At 42.9% G+C, this 21974-nt stretch overlaps 1 protein-coding gene across 2 annotated transcripts in view; it reads right to left on the bottom strand.

The window, feature by feature from the left end:
- Window positions 1–594: 594 nt before the first annotated feature.
- The window catches only part of LOC132483771 (protein argonaute-1), a 30745-nt gene continuing 9365 nt past the window's right edge, over window positions 595–21974 (bottom strand). The window contains exons 7-19 of one of the 2 annotated variants that reach the window (XM_060089479.1): window positions 21838–21925; window positions 21032–21179; window positions 16888–17007; window positions 16385–16516; window positions 16125–16258; window positions 12785–12969; window positions 6880–7039; window positions 6604–6694; window positions 5309–5503; window positions 2997–3131; window positions 2282–2383; window positions 1754–1953; window positions 595–1515 (exon numbers count right to left, since the gene is read on the bottom strand). In XM_060089479.1, coding sequence (XP_059945462.1) covers window positions 1407–1515; window positions 1754–1953; window positions 2282–2383; window positions 2997–3131; window positions 5309–5503; window positions 6604–6694; window positions 6880–7039; window positions 12785–12969; window positions 16125–16258; window positions 16385–16516; window positions 16888–17007; window positions 21032–21179; window positions 21838–21925 — 1799 coding nt within the window. In that variant the 3' untranslated portion in view covers window positions 595–1406. The remainder of the gene's footprint in view (window positions 1516–1753; window positions 1954–2281; window positions 2384–2996; window positions 3132–5308; window positions 5504–6603; window positions 6695–6879; window positions 7040–12784; window positions 12970–16124; window positions 16259–16384; window positions 16517–16887; window positions 17008–21031; window positions 21180–21837; window positions 21926–21974) is intronic. The other variant, XM_060089480.1, reaches the window with a different exon arrangement.

Here is a 21974-nt window from a genome sequence, read left to right as displayed (position 1 = left end):
ACCACCCCCTACAGAGCCAGGCCAAAGAACAAGTCAGGTACATAGTTCCTTCTGATGGCTCCATGTTTCTGGGATGTAAACTCATTGGGCATGGGAGGGATTTCCAGATTTTGGCAATAGACTCAAGTTATGGTATAAAAATAACATTTAGTTTTTGCTTTTTTTTTTTCTTCTTATTTTAGACCTAAGGATCGTTTGTTAAAAGACACCCCAGTTAAAAAATACTGAAACATAAACAGACTTGACCATCAGGGGAAAAAAAGAAGCCAAGAGTGAGAAATGCTATGAGAGTAACTCCAGACCCAGGCAGGTGGGGAGGAAGCGGCGGGGACACGGAGAAAGGAGACAAGTGGAAAGGCCAGAGGCCAGTCACCTCAGCAGCTCCGAGAGACTTGTCAGGTCTGAAAGTGCAAATGTCAATGGATTTTAACCATCTTGAGGTGGCGATCTTTTTAAAAGCTCAATGAATATGGAAGTCAACTCCTTCAAATGCAAAATAGCTGGCGCTCTGGCTGGAGGCTTGTTGGGTTAGGGGTATTTCATCCCCACCTACCTCCTCCCACCCCCCGCCCCCACCCCCCCCCAAAATAGGTACAAAAGGTTGCAGTTCTGCAGCATTACCGTTACAGGGAAGGCACTGGTTACCCACCAGCAGGCGGAAGGAAGACAGGGTCGTGTCACTTCAGAGCTAAGTGCCATAGTGCCTTAAGTCTTACTAGGGGCTGGATGTCTGTCAGGGAGAAGGTGTAAGGTGGGGTAGAAAAGGTGGAGAAAGAGGAATAAGGGAAAGAGAAGTGGCAGCTGGGGAGGGGCAACCAAACCATTAGCATTAAAAATCATCCTACAAGCTGGATTCTCAACCCATTAAAACATCTAGTATCCTAAAATATTGATCTGCATCTGGTTTCGTTTTTCTTCTTAAACAAATCTAGACCTTTTCTGATTAAGGCTCCTAAAAAATCCTTCCCTCCTCCCACCCACTTTCTCAAGCCCCTCACTTTCCCATCTAAAGTATCCAACCCAAACCTACCAGCTTTTGTCTGCAGGGCTGCAGGGCCGACCTTACCAAGCTGTCAGGCCTGAGTCTTTAGCTGTGAGTCACATGCGACATCTGTGTGTATGGTGGGCACCAGGGCTGCCTCTCTTGGTCCAGTGGAGTCAGGGCCAGATGTGACAAGATGGGGTGAGGGGTGGAGGGCATGAGGTGAATATCAGAGATTTCTGGCTGGTGGTCTGGCTTACTGGCCCTGTTCCCCACCCTTTCGCCCCCTCTGTAGAGGCAACAAGGCCTTCTGCATTCCTCCCTGCCCCACCTCCCTCCTCCCTGCTTCCTCTGGATTTGGGCGGCACAGCTCTTGGGGCTTGGAAAGCTTTCTTCTATCCAGTGAGGTAACAGCGTTCTGCCTTCAAGCGAAGTACATGGTGCGCAGAGTATCCTGGTGAACCTGCACGGCTTTGGCCAGGGCCTGGGGGTCCCGCCCATTGCTCTGCCCCGATATGTGGCTCCCCTCTCCACTGAAAAGGAAAAATGAAAGAAGTCCTTCCTGGTGAACTGAGCTGCTAATTCCTTCCCCCACCCCTAGGATGCCAATTCCCATAACAATTTAAGAGAAAACCCCAACCCAGATTTGGGCTGACGAGCCCAAGGACATCAAATTGGACAATACTCATTTCCTACTACCCAAGGAAAATTGAGAGGGTCTGGTACCAGAAGCTGAAGCAAAAAGGAAGCCAGCCTGATCCCAGGCCTCACCTGTCATGCTCCTTGTCCACTAGGTGGTATCGTGCCCGGAAAGCCACCAAGCGGGCATAGTAGGCAGGTGCTGGAATTGAGACGGAGCGTGTGCATCGTACATAAGTGTGGCACAGCTGGTACGTCAAGATCTGGAGCTCATCCGCTGTGAAACGGTTGTCATCCCAAAGGACATAGTAATGGGATGGTCGGCTGGTGCCCTGGGAAGATAGGAAGGTGAGGGGCCCCAGGTTGGGCAGAGGGGATGGTTGATGATAAGGAACAGGATCACTATTAAGAGTATGGCTGGGTTGGAAGACCCACCCATGAAAAGGCAGACACAAAGCCACCTATGTCATAAAGCACCCATCTTATGGGCAACCTGCCTAAGACGTTCAAAGTGCACTTATGTTCAAGTGCACAAAGGGCTTATTAAGAGAACAATCCTGATTTGAATGCCACTCAGTGAGGAATGGTATATTCTAGAGGCAGTGGGAATAATCAACTAATCTTTGACCCATTGGAAACCCCAGGACATAGCCCAGCTACCTGGATGCCTGCGTGGCTGCACAGATAGAAGTCAAACTCAAATGGGTGGGTGATGTTGGTGTCCACAGTGGTCCCAGCTGGGATGTTACCACTCTTCCCAATCTGTATAGAGACAAAGACAACCGAGATCCCAAGACCTGCATGACCCTAACTAGGGCCCCGACTCAATTCTAATCTGATTCCATCAGAATCCCAAGAGTAAAGTAGAAGTTGCTGTTCCCAGAGGGTACTGGGAATTGAAATAATAGGCTTCTAAAGTCACACAGACCTGTGTTTAAGTGCTGCTTTCACCATTTATTAGCTGTGTGATCTTAGCAAGTCATTTAACCTTTCTGAGGCTAAACTGGAGATAATAACAGTACCTACCTCACAGGGCTGCTGTGAGGAAGACGCCTTGTACAGTGTCTGGCACATAGGAGAAGTTCAATAAATGGAAGTTCCCTTTCCCTTCTCTGGGAGCTGGTCTATATATGGGGTCTATAGGCCGGGGAGCTAGGAGGAGGGAGATGAAGTATAAGGGAAGGAGGGGAGAAGGGGGAAACAAAGGGAAGGAAGCAGCAGAGGAAGGACCACAAGAGCTAGGGGGAAGAAAGGGACCAGGGAAGATGGACAGGCCAAGGACAAAATCCCCAGATTTTATTTCAAGGGCTTCTTCCATATTAAGAGAAGGGAGACAAGATAAGGGTATGGGTGGCTTCCTCAATCCCTCACTCACTCGCTCATTCTTGTCAGCACAAAAAAGGCGGGTGTGATGGCGTTTCTGCACCACAATATAAGTGATTCCGGGCTGGTAGTCCTTTTCCAGTTTGATGCAGGCATCACGAATGGCCAGCAGCTCATAGTGGAGGATCTAGGCACAGGGTGAGGAGGGAGACAAAGAGACATACAGCTCCTCTTGAGTTCACACATCTTTCTGAACTAAGGGGTTGCCACTTGTAATATGGCTTTTTGTTCAGCCTCTCTTTATAAGCTGACACCCAACCATTAGAGATGATAAGTCCTTCCTATCAAAATCAGCCTTATACAGGCATACCTCGGAGATACTGTGGGTTCAGTTCCAGATCACTACAATAAAGTAAGTCACACGAATTTTTTGGTTTCCCAGTGCATATAAAGTTATGCTTACACTATGCTATAGTCTATTAAGTGTGCAGTAGCAGTATGTCTAAAAAAAAAAAGTATATACCTTAATTAAAAAATACTTTATGGCTAAAAACTGCTAACTATCACCTGAGCCAGTGAGTCATAGTAGTAACATCAAAGATCACTGATCACAGATCACCGTAACAAATATAATCATAATGAAAAAGTTTGAAATACTGCAAGAATTATCAAAATGTGACACAGAGCCATGAAGTTAGCAAATGCTGTTGGAAAAACGGTGCCGACAGACTTGCAGGACGCAGGGTTGCCACAAACCTTCAATTTGTAAAAAATGCATATCTGCGAAGCACAATAAAGTGAAGTGCAATAAAACGAGGTATGCCTGTAGACAGTTCACCTGATATGTTCCTATAAAACTTAGCTGGGAGGCTTAGTAGCAGCAGAGAGCACTCACCTGGTTCCTATGTATAATTAGACCTAACATCAAGACACAGAACCAAGGTTCAGAGAGAAATCACAATGCCCAAAGTAAGGCTGAATTTAGGATCAGAAGGAAAATGGAAGTTACCCATGAGCTCTAAGAGCAGACAGGATTGGGACCACCATAGAAGACTAGACAGAAATGGGTGTAGAGGGACTAGATAAATTCAGTCCTGAAAAAAAGCAGTATTATACAAAAATGGACTAGCTAAAGAAGCCACAGGTGAAAAACCATAGTCAGTAGTTGCCTTGTGGCCTTGGATGTCGGGTATAGGGAGTAAAAACTGTATGGTAGAAGTAAATACAATTTAGAATCAATTAGAACTAGGTTTAAACACAAGCTTTATCTAATTTTATTACCTTGAGCAAGTTACTTAACCCCTTTAAGTCTCATTTTCTCCACATTGACTAAAGTTACTAATAACATCAGCCACACAAAACTGTTGTGAAGACTAAAACAAATAATTAAGTAAAAACATAAAAAACCTAGTAGTGGCTTAGTAACTGCTGACTGCTTTGCTTATTAAGCAGTTTGAATTTTAACCCCAGGCTATGTGAGGCCACTAGACATCTCTAAACACAGACATGTTATGATAAACGCATCTGGCATTTTAGGAAACACTGTATGACTTGGAGGAAATTGAGCATAATGGTTAATAGCATGAACTTTGGAATCTAACCAATTTGTCTGAATCCCAGCTCTACCACTTATTAGCCTGGATGACACTGAAGAAATCATTTAACATTTTCAAGCCTCAGTTTCACCATCTATCAAGTGGAATAATAATTATTTCATAGGGTTATTGTAAGCATTAAATAGAATACATACAAAGTGCTTAGCTCAGTTTACGGCACATAAGAGGTACCCAATAAATGGTAGTTATATTACTATGTATTAAATGGTAGTCAAGGAGACCAGTTCAGTACACTAATCTAAACAACAGAATATGAAGGCTTAGCAGGGAGCAAGAATAGGAGGAACATCGTGAAGGTCAATAGCAGTGATTCTCAAAGTGTGGTCTCCAGACCAGCAGCATCACCTAAGAACCTGTCAGAACTACAAATTTTAGGGCCCCATCCTAGACTCACTGAAGCAGAAATTCTAAGGGTAGAGCTCTGCAAACTACTTTAATAAGCTCTCCAAAAGATTTTGATGGATGCTAAAGTTTGAGAACCACTGGTCTAAAGAATCAGTCTTCAACATGGACCAACTAGTAAATAGGCACTGAGGGTCTTTTATTACAAGAAGAAAGGTCTATCAGTGATTGCACACACCATCTCTCAATTGTGATCTCTGCTTCCAAGACTACTCCATCTAGCAAACCTCCCTAAGTAGTAGCACCTCCCAGTGTCAATAGCTCAGAAAAGACAGCAGTACTCTCTGCTACCATCAGGCCACCCGGCCTCAATGTGAAGGTTTTCTTGACCTATTGTGGGCCCTACCTGGGGGAGCTGGCCTTCAGGAACCCCATCTCGGTAGAAGATGATGCGGGTAGGCTTGAAGCGGGTGGACTTGTAGAACTGGATGAGCAGCTCACGTACCATGTAGGATAAGTCTTCAATGATCTCCTGCCGTGGTCGCTGCACCCGCACAGTAGCACAGTAACGGCTGGGGTGGGCATCCATACTGCCTACCACCTGATAACCAAAGAGGCAGGATCAGCTCCCAGAACCTCCACCCTCCCAACACTGTTAGGTTCTGGGTTTGGGGAAAGGCCTCTTAGCAAAACAACTATGCAACTGAATGAGGTTTTTTGGATTCAATAAGCCCTGGTTCAATCTCTGTTCTATCACACACGTGCAAGTTACTTAACCCACGTGATCTTCTTGTTCCTCCTCTGAAATGGAGATAAGAATACCACCTCGGTGCAGTGCTGTTGTAGCACATATACGTCATCGTGTACAGGGCCTAACCCACAGTGGGTACTGGATAAGTTTGATTTCCCTACTCCTTGCAGAGGGGCATGTGAAGGTCTGGCACTACTAGCTCAGAGAGTGACCTCATGCAAAAACAAGTTTACCTTGTTTTCAATTCAAGTGCTCATCTACCCTAGGAACCATAGTGAAGAGTGTCCTTGCGGGTGGTGGGAATAACATCATTTTCTAAGGGGACAATAGCCAAAGCCTACTAGGATGGATGGCCACAAGGAAATTAAAGATAAGCATAGTATAGGGTTCCCCACATTTACTGAGATAGGCCCAGTCTGCCTAGAGAAACTTGAGGGTTGAAGAAAGAGAAGTGGGAAAGAAGGCCTGGTCCCTTTAGCCAATTCAGAAGTCCCTATGAGACAGGGAGCAAAGATGTCAGGAGAGGGATTGGAGAGCTATCTAATCTACTAGGTGGATCAGGGGTAGGGAGGGGGAAGAGTAAAGGACAATCGCAGCAACTAAGTAACTCCCTTAAAAGGGATTTCAAAGAGATATGTTCGTTCCCATATTCCAAAAGTGGGCAGAGAGAGAGAGAGAGGGAAACTCGAACACAGAACAAAAGTGATGGAGACAGGGCCAAGTCTCTGGCCACAGCCTACACTCTCACTGCTCTCTCTCTGAAAAGAAAATGCCATGCAGAGTTAGTTTTATTAAGAAACCAAGGGAGTGGTTAATGGGGATGATCAGCTGAAATAAAAAGATCTTGTGAAGGGTCAAGCACCAGAGCTGAGGGAAGGAAATCATGTGTAGTCTTGGGGGCTCAGAGCTAAGAGAAGAACCTTATGAGGAAGGTGGAAAGTATCACTCACTGCTGTGATAGAAGGTTTTTTCCCATCCCCTGCTGGGGGGTGTGTAACATCTGCTCCCAGGAATATCACTGGTTGTTGAAAGACAGCAGAGCTAAACAAGGAAGAGAAAACAAATGGTGAGGAGTTGGGTCTTCTCTTCCTGGCACCATCTAGCACCCACTTTGGTCCTCTCTCCCTTGTGTGTGATTCACTTGGCCTGGACAGGGTCCTATCTTTTCATCAATCACCAGTATGGTACCTTGTTTGACAAGGGCAAGTGGGCAATAGAGTTCATACCGTTGGTGTGGAACTAGGATGTTGTTAATGCCACCAAGTTTGACATTGATCTTCAGGCAAAGGTTGGACAGAGTCTGAGGCGAGGTCTTGACCACATTCTTCACTTGCACACACTGTGTAGCCATTCCCAAGAGTGTATCTCCAACACGTTTCACTTCAGCTATGAGCAGGGAGAGAACTGATTAGTGCATTCAACAAATAGTTACTGAATGCCTCCTAGATGCCAGGAAGTATATGAAGTGCTAGGGAACACAATGATGACCAGAAACACACAGGGTCCCTGCTCTTAATAGTGCTTACTATCCAGTGACTAATTTTAAAAATCATGGAAAGTATAACAATGATAAATGCTACAACAGAAAACTTCATGGAGCTGTGAGAGCATATAACGTGGGGGTAATAACCTAGTTAGGAAAGGATTCTTGAGTAAGTAATGAGTGAACTGAAATCTAAAGGTAGAAGAGAACTTAGAAGGGAGAGGGAATATGGGAAAGAGCATTCCAGGCAGAGGGAAGAGCGTGCAAAAATGTACTCTGATAGGAGAAAGCAACATATATTTGAAAAACTGAAAGGCCAAAGTAACTACAAAGGAGAATAAAGGAACCATAGTGTGAGAGAAAGAATGTGGTCATTAGACCCATCTAGGGAAGAAATGAGGGTAGCTTAAGAAGGCAGCTGTCAAGATGGAAAGAAACAGATTCAAGAGACTATATACGCAAGGGAAAACAATTTTTATGGATAACCTCTGAGTTTCTAGATTTTTGTAATAGAACAGATAGATCATAAGTTCTTTTTGAGACATTTTGAGTTTGAAGTGTTTTTTGGTCATCCCAGTGAGGATATCCATCACGCAACTGAGTATAGTAGTTGGAAGTTCAGGAGTAGTCTGAAATCTGAAATGGAGATGTAAATTTATGTGATATTTAGGTACAGGCAGTAATTGAAAACATGATCTTGAGATCACCAAGGAAGAGAACAGAATGAAAGAAGAAGAGGGCTTAGACCTGTATCTTTGAACTCACCATACTTGCAGAACAGGAAGAAGATGAGTCTGCAAAGGACAAAAATTCAGAGAACCAAGAGAAAGATCAAGACAGTATTATATCATGGATGCCAGGGAAGAAAGAGTGTTTCAAGAAGGAGCAAGTGTTCAACTAAGTCAAATGCTGCCAAGAGATTGGTAAAATGAGGACCAGAATTTTGTGATAGTGAGGCAAAAATTAATGTATAGAGGCAAAAACTGTTTTTGGTAATACAAAGTACCAAGCAGGAGATGTAGGATCAATGAACGGTATGATATGTTTTCAATGGGATAGATTTGAGAATGTTTAAAAAGCTATTTGTAATGAGGTGGATAGACCTAGAGTCTGTCATACAGAGTGAAGTAAGTCAGAAAGAGAAAGACAAATACCGTATGCTAACACATATATACGGAATTAAAAAAAAAGTGTCATGAAGAACCTAGGGGTAAAACGGGAATAAAGACACAGACCTACTTGAGAATGGACTTGAGGATATGGGGAGGGGGAAGGGAAAGCTGTGACAAAGCGAAAGAGAGGCATTGACATATATACACTACCAAACGTAAGGTAGATAGATAGTGGGAAGCAGCCGCAGAGCACAGGGAGATCAGCTCGGTGCTTTGTGACCGCCTGGAGGGGTGGGATGGGGAGGGTGGGAGGGAGGGAGATGCATGAGGGAAGGGATGTGGGAACAGATGTATATGTATGACTGATTCACTTTGTTATAAAGCAGAAACTAATAAAAAAAAAATTAAAAAAAAAAAAAGCTAAAGGGATCATTTCTACTTCCAAGAGATAAAGTTAGAGGCAAACCAGTGTCTCTGCACATAACATCCAGAAAAGCCAAATAAAATATAGAAATCATCTTTTTGTAGGCAGCAGAGAAGTGCTAAGACAACGAGAACTGGAAGAGTTAACACTGCAGAGAGGGAGAGAATCTCACAGAGGTGAGCCATCTGCTGCAGCTGCTTTTGCCCTGGGTACATGTGTTGATTCTAGGTGTGGGCAGGAGGCTGAGATTCTAGGCTTTGCACCAAAAGAGGAACCACTGCCAAGGGACAGAGAAAGCAACAGTTTCTGGCGAACACAGGCTAGTTCTAAATGTGAAAGGTTAAAAAAAAACATTTAAAAGAAAACACAGACTAGTATCTTCATGACCTTGGGATTTCCTAAACAGGACTCAGAAAGTACTAGCCATAAAGGAAAAATATTGATAAATAGGACTACATTAAAATTTTAAATTTCTGTTCAACAAAAGAACCCATTAAGAAAGTAAAAAGGCAAGCCACAGATATGTATAATACATATAAATTTAAATAAAGGAATTATAAAGAACATCTATAAATCAATAAGAGAAAGGTAGTGAAGCCAGTAACAAAAGGAAAAGACTTGAGCAGGCACTTCTCAAAAGAGGCTCGTGAAACAGCCAATAGAAGTATAAAAAGATACTCAACTTTATCAATCACCAGAGAATTTAAATTAAAAGCAAAATGCAGTATAACTAAACACCCATAAGAATGGCTAAAATGAAAGCAACAATACCAAGTTTGGTAAGGATATAAATAACTACAACTCTCATTTGCTGCTGTTGGAAGTATACATTTGTACACTTAAAATCCCTCCTAGTTACACACCCAATAGAAATGGGCATATATGTTCAAAGGACATGTACAAGAATGTTCAATGAAGCATTATTTATAATAGTAAAAACTGGAACCAACCCAAATATGTCCATTAACAGTAGAATGTATAAATACATGTAAATTGTGTTATTATCATATAATGGAAAAATTGTAGCAAACTACAACTAAACAAACATGGATAAATCTTACAAACATAATGTTGAGTGAAAGAAGCCAGACACAAAAAAAGGAACATGGTATATGACTCCATTTATATAAAGTTCAAAGACAGTCAAAACTAATCTATGGTGTTAGAAGCCAAAATAATAGTGGTTAACACTGATGGGGAGTTGTAGTGATTGGTAGCCTGGGATTGTGGTAATGTTCTACTATCAGAACTAGGTACTGGTTACCTTGCTAAGACATTTTGTGAGAATTAATTGACTCAACACAAAAGATCTCTATATGTATACTGTACTTCAATAAAAAGTTTACATTAAAAAAATTGTACCAGTTTAGTGGAGAGGAAGGAGTTAAAAATACTAAGGACAGGGTGAGGTACGGTAGCAGATTAGAACTGGACAAATGTGACACTATCCTTTTACACTCTCAGGGCAATCACAATGCATGTGGACCTTGCTTTGACCATCACATGGCCTACCAGGAAGGAGGATGAAGGATCTTTAAAAGAATCTGACTGTTCCTCTTATCTGCAGGCTTAATTCCTAGGCAATGCCCCCATTACCTAAGTGGTATTCAATATAATCAAAGAACAGCATGTAACTGGAAGGAACCCAAGGTCCTAATCAAGGTATGAGACTGGAGAGAGGTATAACATGACTGAGCCCAGGGAAGGGAAAATTTTCTGAGTAAGCACTGACTTCTCCAAGCATGACGCACTATACTCCACATGCAGGCCAAAAACACTGGATTCTCCCTTTATGGAGGAAACCAGAAACATGGATAATTATTCAAGGCAGTTCTCCTAAAAAGCATCTGATAAATCAATAAGAAAAAGGTAGTGAAGCCAATAAAAAAAGGAAAAGATTTGAGCAGGCACTTCTCAAAAGAGGCTAGTGAAAACAGCCAGTAGAAATAGAAAAAGACACTCCACTTTATCAATCACAAGGGACACCAATTTATGGCCCAAGAGAGACATGGACTGGAGGTGAACCAACTTCCATAAGTATTGAGTATCATGTGAGCGCAAGGCTCTACCTTGGGTATATATGTGCAGAAGGAAGAAGGTTTCAGAGCAGAATCAGATCCACTCCATGCTCAAAACAATATCAAGCAAGACCGTAATTGATCAGCAGCCTGATACAATTTCTAGAGGAATCCAAAAAGAGACGAGTTAATCCTGTAGGTAGGATGACAAGAGAAAGCTTCCAGGAATAAGTACATTTAAACTAGGACTTGAAGGATAGAGAAGAATTTTAAGGGCAAGGTGGGGGATAAAAAGAGTATTTAGATATTCTAGGCAAAGGCAAATGATGTAAGCAAAACCAGAGACTAGACAGCAGAGACAAGGAATGAGCATTTAGAGCATCTACTATGTCACAGGCACTGTGTTAGATGCTGCCTTTTATGTAATTAATTAATGTGGCTGAGAAAGGTTAGATAATTTGCCTAAGACAGTAAACTGGCATAGCCAGGATTAAAATCCAGTTCTATCTAATTCCAGAACAAGTCATCTTTCTGGTATGTGTGGCAAAGGGAACAGTACCTGAAGCTGAAAAGGTTAAACTAAGATCAGAGCCCTAAAAAACTTTTATTTTGTGAATGGGGGCTAATGAAGGTTTCTTGAGTTTTTTTGAGAGTACAATCACAAAAAGTCTCATCCAGTAACCTATACAAGAAAGATTTAAGAAGAAATGTTAGAACTAAATTGAGAAGAGTGGGTGGAGAGCAGGGAATACATCTTAATACTGTAAAAAAGAGCATTAGAGGTGAGGCAAAGAGAAGACAGACTGTCCCCAAAGTCTGGATGAAGGTACCCAGAAGCAACTGTGATGCCAACACAGAAGAGAAAAGTAAAGAGAAGGACTTACTGGTAGACAGAGGAGACAAGCTACTAAAGAGATGGTTCACCAAAACACTTCTTAAGAGCAGAGAGCACATCTGTTTTATCCACCAATGTATTCAGGATCTAGCAGTGTTTCTCTTCACACACAGTAGGTGATCAATAAACTCTTGTGGAAGGGAGATAGGTCAAAGGGAGAGATCGAAACTGCAGAGAGGTCAAGGGTGGAATCAAGATTTTAATAATACAATATGACATACAGTAAAAATAGTTGGTGACTGAAACAACTGAAATGGATGAGAATTTCACTAGAAAGAAAAGGCAGAGAGGGCAGAGTACAGAAATCTGGAAAATGCCAGGCATTCCTGGTAATGACAAAAACAATTAAGGAGAGACTGGAGAAAATATCAAGAAGTCAAGAGGAGAAAGGTCATTGGTGACCCTCTGCAGAGGAGGTTTAGGAGAATGGCAGAGGTAAAATAAATGAAAAAGGCTAAGGAGTAAGTGGCTCATGAGGAAGTGGGGGTAGAAAATGTAGAGAACTCATTTAAAAACGTTGATGAAGAAAATAGGAGGGAAAAAGCTAAAGGGGATGGCATGACTGTGGTAATGTGCTCTAGGGTGGGGAATCTAAAGATGTTTGAGGGTTCAAGGGTCCCAAAGGTAAAAGGATGGAATAGAAACAAGCACACGTGGGTTGAGTAAGATAAAAGGAGAGACACCTCTTCCTTTGAAGAGGAGAGGTGGAGAAGGAAAAAAAGAGTAAGAGAAAAGCACTGAGTCAGAGATGTATATAGTCATTCTCATTCTTAAAAAAGAGGAAAAGAGAGGGAAAGCTTCTCAAAAAGTCTACATCATTCCCAGCAGTGGAACACCAACAGAACCACCACAAATTCTGCTTGGGTGTGCTGCCCTATGTCCTGACAGACAACGCACTCCTAAGGATAGGAATCTGGACTGACCCATCTCTGTATCCGGCTCAGCTTAGCCTGGCATACACACCAGCACACAGAGGACCCCAGTAAATGTTACTGGGAAGAACTGTGAGCAGGTAAACAGGACCAGAGGTGACTAACTGGCTCATATAGGCTAATATTTCTCCTCTAAGAAGAGCACTGACACTAAGGAACAGCTCTGGCTAGAGCCAAGAATCCACACTGAGTCGTCCCTAGGATCTTCCAGGGAGCTACCCTAAGAAGAGTCCTATCATCGTAATCACTGTCCCAACAGAACTGTACCATACACTGGCGTCTTCCCTGGCAGGATGACGATAATGAGCTGCAGCCCTGAGTAGGTGTTCTTGAGATGCCGGAACATGGGCTCCACGCTGTCTGCCCCCTGCGCATATTTGCAGAAGCAAGGCTGGCCCTGGATGGGCATCCCTGCATCCTTGGAAATCTTCCGCAGCTGGTCTGTGAAGTTCCTGTAGCACAAGTATGGTCATGACAGGAGGCAGGTAAGTCCCACTTTAATACCTCTAACCAAATGCCTCCATCTCAGGTGCCTAGCACTATGACAGGCACCGACAGATTATAAGATGAATGAGACATCATCACATCTAGTGTAAAAAGCACATTTACAGTTGGATAGGACAAGATAGAGCTTGCTAAGTGTTCAATGGTATGAGCAGAGAGCTGAGGGAGCCCAGAGAAGGGACCTGTGGGAATTCTCAAAGTCCCCCACGTTGTCCCGTTCAAGCAGCTGGTTCCTATGTTTCAAGTCTACAGCAATAGGAAGATGCCCAAGAGGAAGGCCTCTTGGCTCAAATTAAAATAAATAAGGTTCCAACAGTGATCAGAGCACAGGAGATGCTCAGAAAAAAATGAGCTCCCTCCTCCCCTACTGGTTCTTTGAAGCCTGAGAGCAAATAATTAAACAAGCTTCTTTCTTTTGGCTCTAGAGCTTTACCCTAGGAAAGGAAGACAAAGCTGGAAGAGAGGGTTCACATGCAATAGATTAAAAAAAAAATCGAGCTACATAAATATAATGACAGACTGAAAGGAGCAGCAGGAAATTCAATTGTGAAAGTCCTGCGTTTAGATTAAAAGCAACAATGTACAAATAGAGAATAAAAGCAATTGTTTAGGGGATGTTATTATATAGCATATAAATATCAATAAGATGGATTCAAAGCCTATACAGTGAGGAAATAAATTTTTTACTTATTAGTTAAAAAGAAAAAAAACCCATAAGATCAATACAGTACAACACTGTTGTATAAAATTTTAAATCACTTATATACATATAGGTACATAAAATACATAAATTGGGTAGGAAGGTTATAATAATTCATGACAGTGACTGCATCAGAAAGGAGGAACGGGACTAGAATGGAGGATATAAAGGAATGTCAAATTTATCTTTAATATTTTATTTACTTTTTAAAAAGGATAAAATAAATATGACAATACTCTGGATGATGGACACATGGATGTTTCCCATATTATTCTAATTTAAAAAATTTTTTCAAATAAACATTAGAATAAAAAATATAACCTATTATTTCATGTAAATAAGAGCCAGGGCTCTGAGGGAAAACTAACAGTGTTTCTTCCATTTCTCTACTTTGTATACAACTACAGTATAGCTATTTAAAAAGCCAATGTGTTACCAGATTCCATGAATAAGTGAGTCTCTACTTCAAGGAAAGCGGTTTTCCCTATCTTCTATTACCAGATCACACTTGGGATATTATGTCCAGTGCTGGGGGCCACAAAGTGTTTATAGAACTCTAGGATGGAGAAAGTCTTAAAATCCTGTCCTAAAAGTGATACAGTTGAGGTAACAGGGCTTCTTTAGCCAGAAGAAAATTCTGAGGGTTGACTCCAGGACTCCCTTATACCTCCCCAATTACCAATTTCTCCACCTCATCTCTTCCCCCTTTTGTCTCAGTGGAAAGGGTGGCTTTTCCTGTGCTTTGGATCCCATTCCCTCATACACATGTAGGAACTTTGTTCTATTTCCATTCTAGTTTCTCTGGGTTCTATTCTCTGGGTTCTGGCCTCTGTTCACTATGCACATTCTCCCTGGACAATCTCATCCACTGCCACAGCCGAAAACTCTCAAATCTTAATCTTTAGCCCAGAACCATACATGCAACTGGGTACCCTGACCCAGGTGTACAAGTCACATTTTTACTCCCTGAATCTAGGGATCATTGCAAGAAGGGGTTGTCTGATGAACTGACTCCTTCCAACTCTGAGATTCTAGGTTTATCAGTTTCTGTACCCCAAAATATCCAAAACAACAAATTGCTTCTCAAAAGAATGGGACAGGGGAAGGACACGGGAATGAGAGAGAAACACACCAAGAGTGGAGCTACCAACAATGTGACACAAAGGCAGAGCGCTGAGAGCCTTTCTAATATTGGTTAAGGACCAGCCCTCCAAAGCCTGGCCAAGGCTAAGAGCAGCCTGGCCTAAATGGGGCTAAAATCCCAAGAACCCAGGAAAGGAGACAAGAGGAACACATTTAAGAGAAACTATAATTGTGCGGAAGTAGTTATGTATCTGTGAGGGGAGAAGGAGGGCCAGAGTCTCCATATTCATCAGGGGCTGCTGGAACTAATTCTTATGAAAATCCCAAGGCCAGCTGAACCCACCAGGGCACACATCTCTACTTATTCTCATCACTGCCCAAAGTGGTCAGCTCCACTGATTCTTTCTCAGCCCCAGAGCGCACTGACCTTACTCCAGATCCAGAGGGAAAAAAAAAGCTACCACTTCAAAAGACTGCAGGAACACTGAACTGTACACTTTAAATGGGTAAATTTTGTGGTATTTGAAAAATATCTCAATAAAGCTGTTTAAAATAAAGAAGACTGCAGGGGAAGGGTTGGTGACTTCTTCACTTACTTATTCACTCATTCAAGACCATTACTCCCCTAACCTGTTCCTTTAAACCATTTGGCTATATCACTTTCTTCATCGCTATCATCTACTCCCAGCCACTCAGCCACAGGTGGCTCAGAGGCCCTTACAATTCATGTTCACCTAGTTCAGGTCACTTGGACCCGACTGAACAAATTCTGTGCACAGGAAAGGACAGCTCAGAGTACCAGCTGAACTTTTATTTCCAATTAGGAATATAAGCTTTGAAACCTCAGAACTGATTTGATCCCAATCTGACACTTTCTTGATATGCAAACCTTGTACAAGTTACTTAACCTCATTGAGCCTCAGTCTCCTGAAAATGGAAATACCACCACCTACTCACTGTGAAGACGAAATAAGAGAACATAAAATTAGGTACAATGTTGGCACAAACATTATAGTCATCACTACTACTGTTTACCACCCGTGTTAATAATTATAACAATAAAATAATTCAGGTCTCCCTTAGGAGATTCATGTCCTGAAATCATCATCTCTGACACAGATATGGCTCCTTATCAAGACTCCTGACCACAGATGGACAGAAAAGAAGCAGGCAGAAGTGTGAGCCAGACAGCACAGGTGGGGAGAGTCAAGACTCAGAAAGAACAGACTACAGATCAAATCGTGGCCCCCTGGGAGTAGAGGAAGTTAGGTAGCTCTAGGGTCCTTCCCACCCTTCCATCCATACACCCAAACTCCTTACTTGAGCACTTCTTCTCGACACTGTTTTTGGGGTGCGAAGCAGGCAATGGCCCAGACTTTGATCTCAATTCCATTGTAGAACTGTTTCCCCCGCATGTCCCAGACACCCTGATTGGGTGTGGCAATGGCCCGGTTCTGGGGATAGGCAAAGGGGGAGTCCAGGTGAGCCTCAGTAGAGCCAGGTGGGTAGGGGAGCAAAAGCCACTGGCTATATAACCCAACCTCCCCCCACATGTCCCAGAGATGTTGTCTGGCCCTGACCCTGCTCACCCGGCCGCCGTACTGCAAGATGGGCGCCGGCAGCACTCGCCCTGTCACCTCCGTCATGTCATCCTTCACCTTGATCCCAAATTCCTGGATGTAGGGATCCAGGTTGTAGCTGGCATTCTTCATCTGTAAGACAAAAGAAGGGGATCTCAGGAGAGCAGTAGCTTGGCAATACTGCTCACCCTCCAGGTCCCAAGCAGAAAGCCCTGAAGAACAGCTGAGGCTGGCAAGAAATAGCCCTAAAAAGGGGGTTGGGGGGAAGTGGAAGATGAGGTAAGTGGGAATAGATAACATAGGGAAGTAATATAGGAGAGAAAAAGAGATAGGAAACAAAGTAGCTACAGGGTCAAGAAGCAAGAGCAGTCCTATGGAGCCCCAGGTAACAAATCCAGACTTTTGTTTTCCTAAGGGTCCTGCCAGGGCAGAAAGGCATCTATGCTACCGGGGACTCCCATGACTGAGCAACCAAGCATACGTTTCTCTGCATCCTCACTGACCAGGCGGCTGATCTCCTCTTGTCTGTCTGGGGCCGATCTAGCTGTAGCCTTTATCATGGTTGAAGTCTGGTTGTCAGTCAGCTTCTTAATGCAGCGCTGCCCAGCTACAATGTTACAGACCTAAGGAAACAAGAATATGCACCGCTGGCTTGAGTATAGTTCACCCTATACCCGGAGCCCCATAGTAAGGGAAGAGGACTTGGCTGTCAGTCCTAGAAACGGACTAGAAAATCCCTTGTCCATAGACAGTTAAGTTAGAAAATATCCACGTGCAATACAAAAGGTAATACAGCCACTTTGTGATTAAGAGCTTAGGATCCAGAGGCAGATCTGGGCTCAGGGCTCATATATTAAATAGGGAGAACAGTAACAATCTCCTAGGACTGTCTGGAGACTAAATTAAATAAAGCACTTAAAGAACCAAGTACAGTTCTGAACATTGTAAACACTCAGTAAGTTGTAGCATAAATTATTATTTACCAAAGGACCCAGTCTAGAGCTCTTCTTAATACTAAAAAAACGCAATACACACAAACTGGATGCCTAGGTAGTAGACAGCTCTCCAACGGTAGCAGGCAGTCAGTCGTTCCACACTGCAACACACCAGGAGAACTGGCAGTGACTCTTAACTCTTGAGCCCGAGCCTACAGATGATCACTGAGCCCTTGGACTACAGAAATCACTGTCTGCTGACTGACAGTGTGCTCTGTTGGTGTGAGGAACATCCTGCCACATGGTTCCTCTGTACTGGGCCCAAGAGAACACAATGGAGATCAGAAAAGGCTTTCTAGTGATATATAAGACTTTCATTGCCCAATATACTATATTCAGGAAGCAGTGAACAGGAAGCCTTTTGGCAAAGTAGAGAGAACTCAAGAACACTTGAGTTTGAAGTCCAGCTTTGCCAATTCTAGAAGATGCTACCTTGGGCAGGACTCTTAACCACTCTTAAGACTCTGCTTCTTTAATTTTAGCCACCGGAAAAAGCACTAGCTGTCTCTTGAAGCTGTTGTGAGGATTTAGATGAAATGAAATGTAAAACTTGTTCCCATAGGGCCAATACACTAAGTACTGCTTCTCTGCCTAACTTCCAGAGTTCATGCCGAACAATGGTAGGGAAAACCAGGACAAGGTCACCTGCCCTTAAACTCTGTACCTCAAAGAATGAGTCAATTCCCTTAATGAAAATCCAGAATTGTTAAAATTTGTGAGGTTGCTCTCTTGAAGGTAACAAACTTGTAGAACTCTTTACAGATAATTTCAACTACAGAATCAACACTGGAAAAAAGACTAAAGCAGGGATGTAGAGAAATTGGACCCCTTGTGCATTGCTGGTGGGAAGGTAAAATGGTACAGCTGCTGTGGAAAACAGTAGGGTGATTCCTCAAAAAATTAAACACAGAATTACCATATGATCCAGTAATTCCACTTCTGGGTATGTACTCAAAAGAAATGAAAGCAGGGACTAGAACAAATATTTGTATGCCTATATTCATAGAAGCATTACTCATAATAGCTAGAAGGTGAAAGCAACCCAAGTGTCCATCAATGAATGAACAGATAAACAAAATGTGGTATATACACACATCAAAATATTATTCAGCCTTAAAAAGGAAGGGAATTCTGACGTATGCTACAATATAGATGAACCCTGAAGACATTATGTTAAGTGAAATAGGCCACTTTAAAAAAGGCCATATATTATATAATTCCATTTATATGAAATGTCCAGAATAGGCAAATCCACAGAGACAGAAGTAGATCAGTGGTTAGTTGGGTCTGGTGAGGAGGGCAGAAGGAATGGTAAGTGACTATTAATGGGTATGGGCTTACTTCTGGGGGCGATGAAAATGTTTTAGAATCAGACAACGGTAATGGTTGCGCAACTCTGTGAATTAACTAAAACTCACTGAATTGTACATTTTAAGAAGGTGAGTTTTATGGAATATGAATTATATCTCAATAAAGCAATTCTAAAAAAAAAACTATCACCTACAATAGCCTATGTGATTTGACCCCGTACCTCTCTCCAAAATCATCTCCTACTACTTCTCCCCTCATACACTACATGCCAGCCACTAAGCCTTCTGTCTCTCTAAGAAGATCCAAGCTCCCTACTGCTTTAGAGCCTTTGTACTCACTATTAAACTCTTGCCTGGAAGGCTCTTCCTTCAGGTTGTAAAAGGTTGGTCCTATCGCATAATTTGGGACTCAGCTCAAATGTCTCCTAAAAGAAGCCTTCCCTGATGGTCCAGTGGTTAAGATTCCGCACTCACACAGGTTCGATCCCTGGTTGGGGAAGTTCCACATGCCGTCAGTGTGGCCAAAAAGAAGAAAAAAAAAAAGAAGCCTTCTCTGACCACAATAACTAAAGTGAATCTCCAACCCGCTCCACCCTTATGACTATCCCCTTAACCTGTTTTATTATTCTTATAGCACTTACCACCAACTGAAACTATCTTATTTATCAATTTATTATCTATCTCCCCCTTCTAGATTATAAGCTCCATGACAGCAGGGACCTTATCTGTCTTGTTAATCTCTGCTTTCCCCACACCTAAGAGCCTATGACTCATAGTAGGAGTTCAATAAATATTTGTTAAATAAACAAGCAACAGTAAAAATCAAAATACATAAGTTATTCACCTTGGAAACTATTGTTTAAACAGAAGTAATGTCAATTTGCTAACAAATCTCAGCTTGCAGTAGATATTATCCAAAGCCTATCTACTTAGCTGTAATTGCCGTTAAAGGCTTCTGTTTACATCTCAGAGAACATACTGTCTTCATCCCACTTTCTGTGCATCAGCAGCTATTACTAAGTCAGAGTTCTTGGGCTTTGGGATCTCTTCTCCCCTCAGCCTAATTTCCTCTAGTTAGTTCTGAAATCCCAAAAGCTCACAGAAGGCTTAAGTTTTGGTCCCAGCTATCTGACTCCTGCTGCTAGAACAGAGTAAGACGGTAATCTAGGCTAGTGCTTTTCCAACTAAAATGTTCTTATGAATCCTCTTTAGATTCTGTTAAAAGAGATACTGATTCAGTAGGTCTAGGTGGAACCTGAGATTCTGCATTTCAAACAAGCTCTCAGGTAATACCTATGCTCTTGGTCCACTGACCACACTTTGAACAGCACTGGACTAGACAATGAAGCAGTCAGAGATAGTTTCTCATTAGACATTTTGGCTAGTGTATAGAAAACCAAATACAGCCCAGTGGTTCTCCATTTGCATTCTATGACTTAATGCAAATGACTTAAGAGCATTACTATTCTTTCTTTAACTGCAGAATTTCAAAGGTCTGCTGAAGTATAAAAATATGACAAATCTTGGAGCGAAAACTTTTTCAAAAGGAACACATTGGGTTTCCCTCGTGGTGCAGTGGTTAAGAATCTGATGCCTGCCAATACAGGGGACACGGGTTCGAGTCCTGGTCTGGGAAGATCCCACATGCTGCGGAGCAACTAAGCCCATGCGCCACAACTACTGAGCCTGCACTCTAGAGCCCGCGAGCCACTACTGAGCCCGCGAGCCACAACTACTGAGCCTGTGCACCTAGAGCCTGTGCTCCTCAGGAAGAGAAGCCACTGCAATGAGAAGACCGCGCACCGCAACGAAGAGTAGCCCCCGCTTGCCACAACTAGAGAAAGCCCGCACACAGCAACGAAGACCCAATGCAGCCAAACCTAAATTAATTAATTTTTTTTAAAAAAAGGAACACATTGATCACCGGGGATATAGGATTCACGTTACAGGTAACATTCATGTCCATTTTCTGTAAAATAAAGTATACTTGTATCTTTAGGTCATTTAGATCCCCAGCTCCAGACAAGGGAAAGAGAAATTAAGAGGACATGAGTGTAGGTATCTGAAATCTCTGTCCTGAATGAACTAATTACTTATTAAACAGTAAATACAGCTTTCGCCTCTGCCTGGCAGTCCTGAAAGAATACGAGAGCAGGATGCGGGATAAGTAAAGAACTCAGCAGTTAAGAGTGAGGCCTACATTTCACAGAATGACCTCCCAGAACATCCATTTTCCAAACCTAAAAATGATGAGAGACTACAAATGGAAGAACAGACCTCTGATGATCAGTGTGCAGGTACCATGTTTGTTCCCCAGCCAGGCCATTACTTGGCAGTCTCACCTCTAGGGGCAGGTAGGTATGCTTTTGTTCCTGGCCAACTTGCAGGCAGGGCAGGTGGGGATACTTGAGCTGAAGGTTATATTTCTGCTTGAAATACTGTGCCACTGTGCACTCCACAGTCTGTCCACTCTCCAGCTGCAAGGGAAACCTGTTTGGGGGAAGGGAAAGAGGTGTCATAGCCCAGCATTCAGTAACACCTTTCTAGACCTACAACCATGGGAAGCGCCAGACTTGACTTCATCCCTATCCAACCTCTTTGAGCACTCCCACCACTCATGGGAAAGCAGAGGAAATACAGGGCTCCAAGAGTGAAGCCAAAGATTTGAAAGGTAAGTTCCACAATGGTCAGATGATATCTGACTCATCTGTATTTCTAGTGTTGTGCATGAAGCCTGACACACAGTAGGCACTCATAGTCCAGCACAGTCTGAGGTGAGGAAGGTAGATGGAATCAGTGACAACTTTCCCAAGGGTCTAGCCTAGGATCTCAACTTTCTTTTTCAGGAGGAAGAATAAGTTGAGAGAGATCCTAACATTTATAGAACTGAGAAAGAAGCCAGAGAAAGACACCTGCTCTCTAGTAAACGCCCAAGAAGGAAAGGTGGAGACCAAGAAGGTAAAAATGGTAGGGAGAGTATCAATGGATCTGGGAAGGTCAGGGGAGGGATGCCAAATTCCCACAGCTTATCTTCAAAAACAGGGCTCATCCTCAGGGCCAGGTGTGAGTGCAGAGAAAGTGAACAGAGTATGTTGAAATATCGGCCCTCTTCCACCAACAGTATGGCTTAGCAGCCCTGTCAACTTACGTCTGATGGCTGGCAGGGCGGCGGGTAACATTACACACGCGGTATTTCCTCTTCATCTGTCCACAGTGGGTCACTTCCACCTTCAGGCCTGGGACACACACACTGCTTGTCAGGGTTGGAAAAGGTTGCTCATGTGC

The sequence above is a fragment of the Mesoplodon densirostris genome, chromosome 2 (genome assembly GCF_025265405.1).
Source record: "Mesoplodon densirostris isolate mMesDen1 chromosome 2, mMesDen1 primary haplotype, whole genome shotgun sequence".
Lineage (NCBI taxonomy): Eukaryota > Metazoa > Chordata > Mammalia > Artiodactyla > Ziphiidae > Mesoplodon > Mesoplodon densirostris.
The sequence above is the reverse complement of the archived record's forward strand: the minus strand, read 5'-3'. Positions and strand labels throughout refer to the sequence as shown.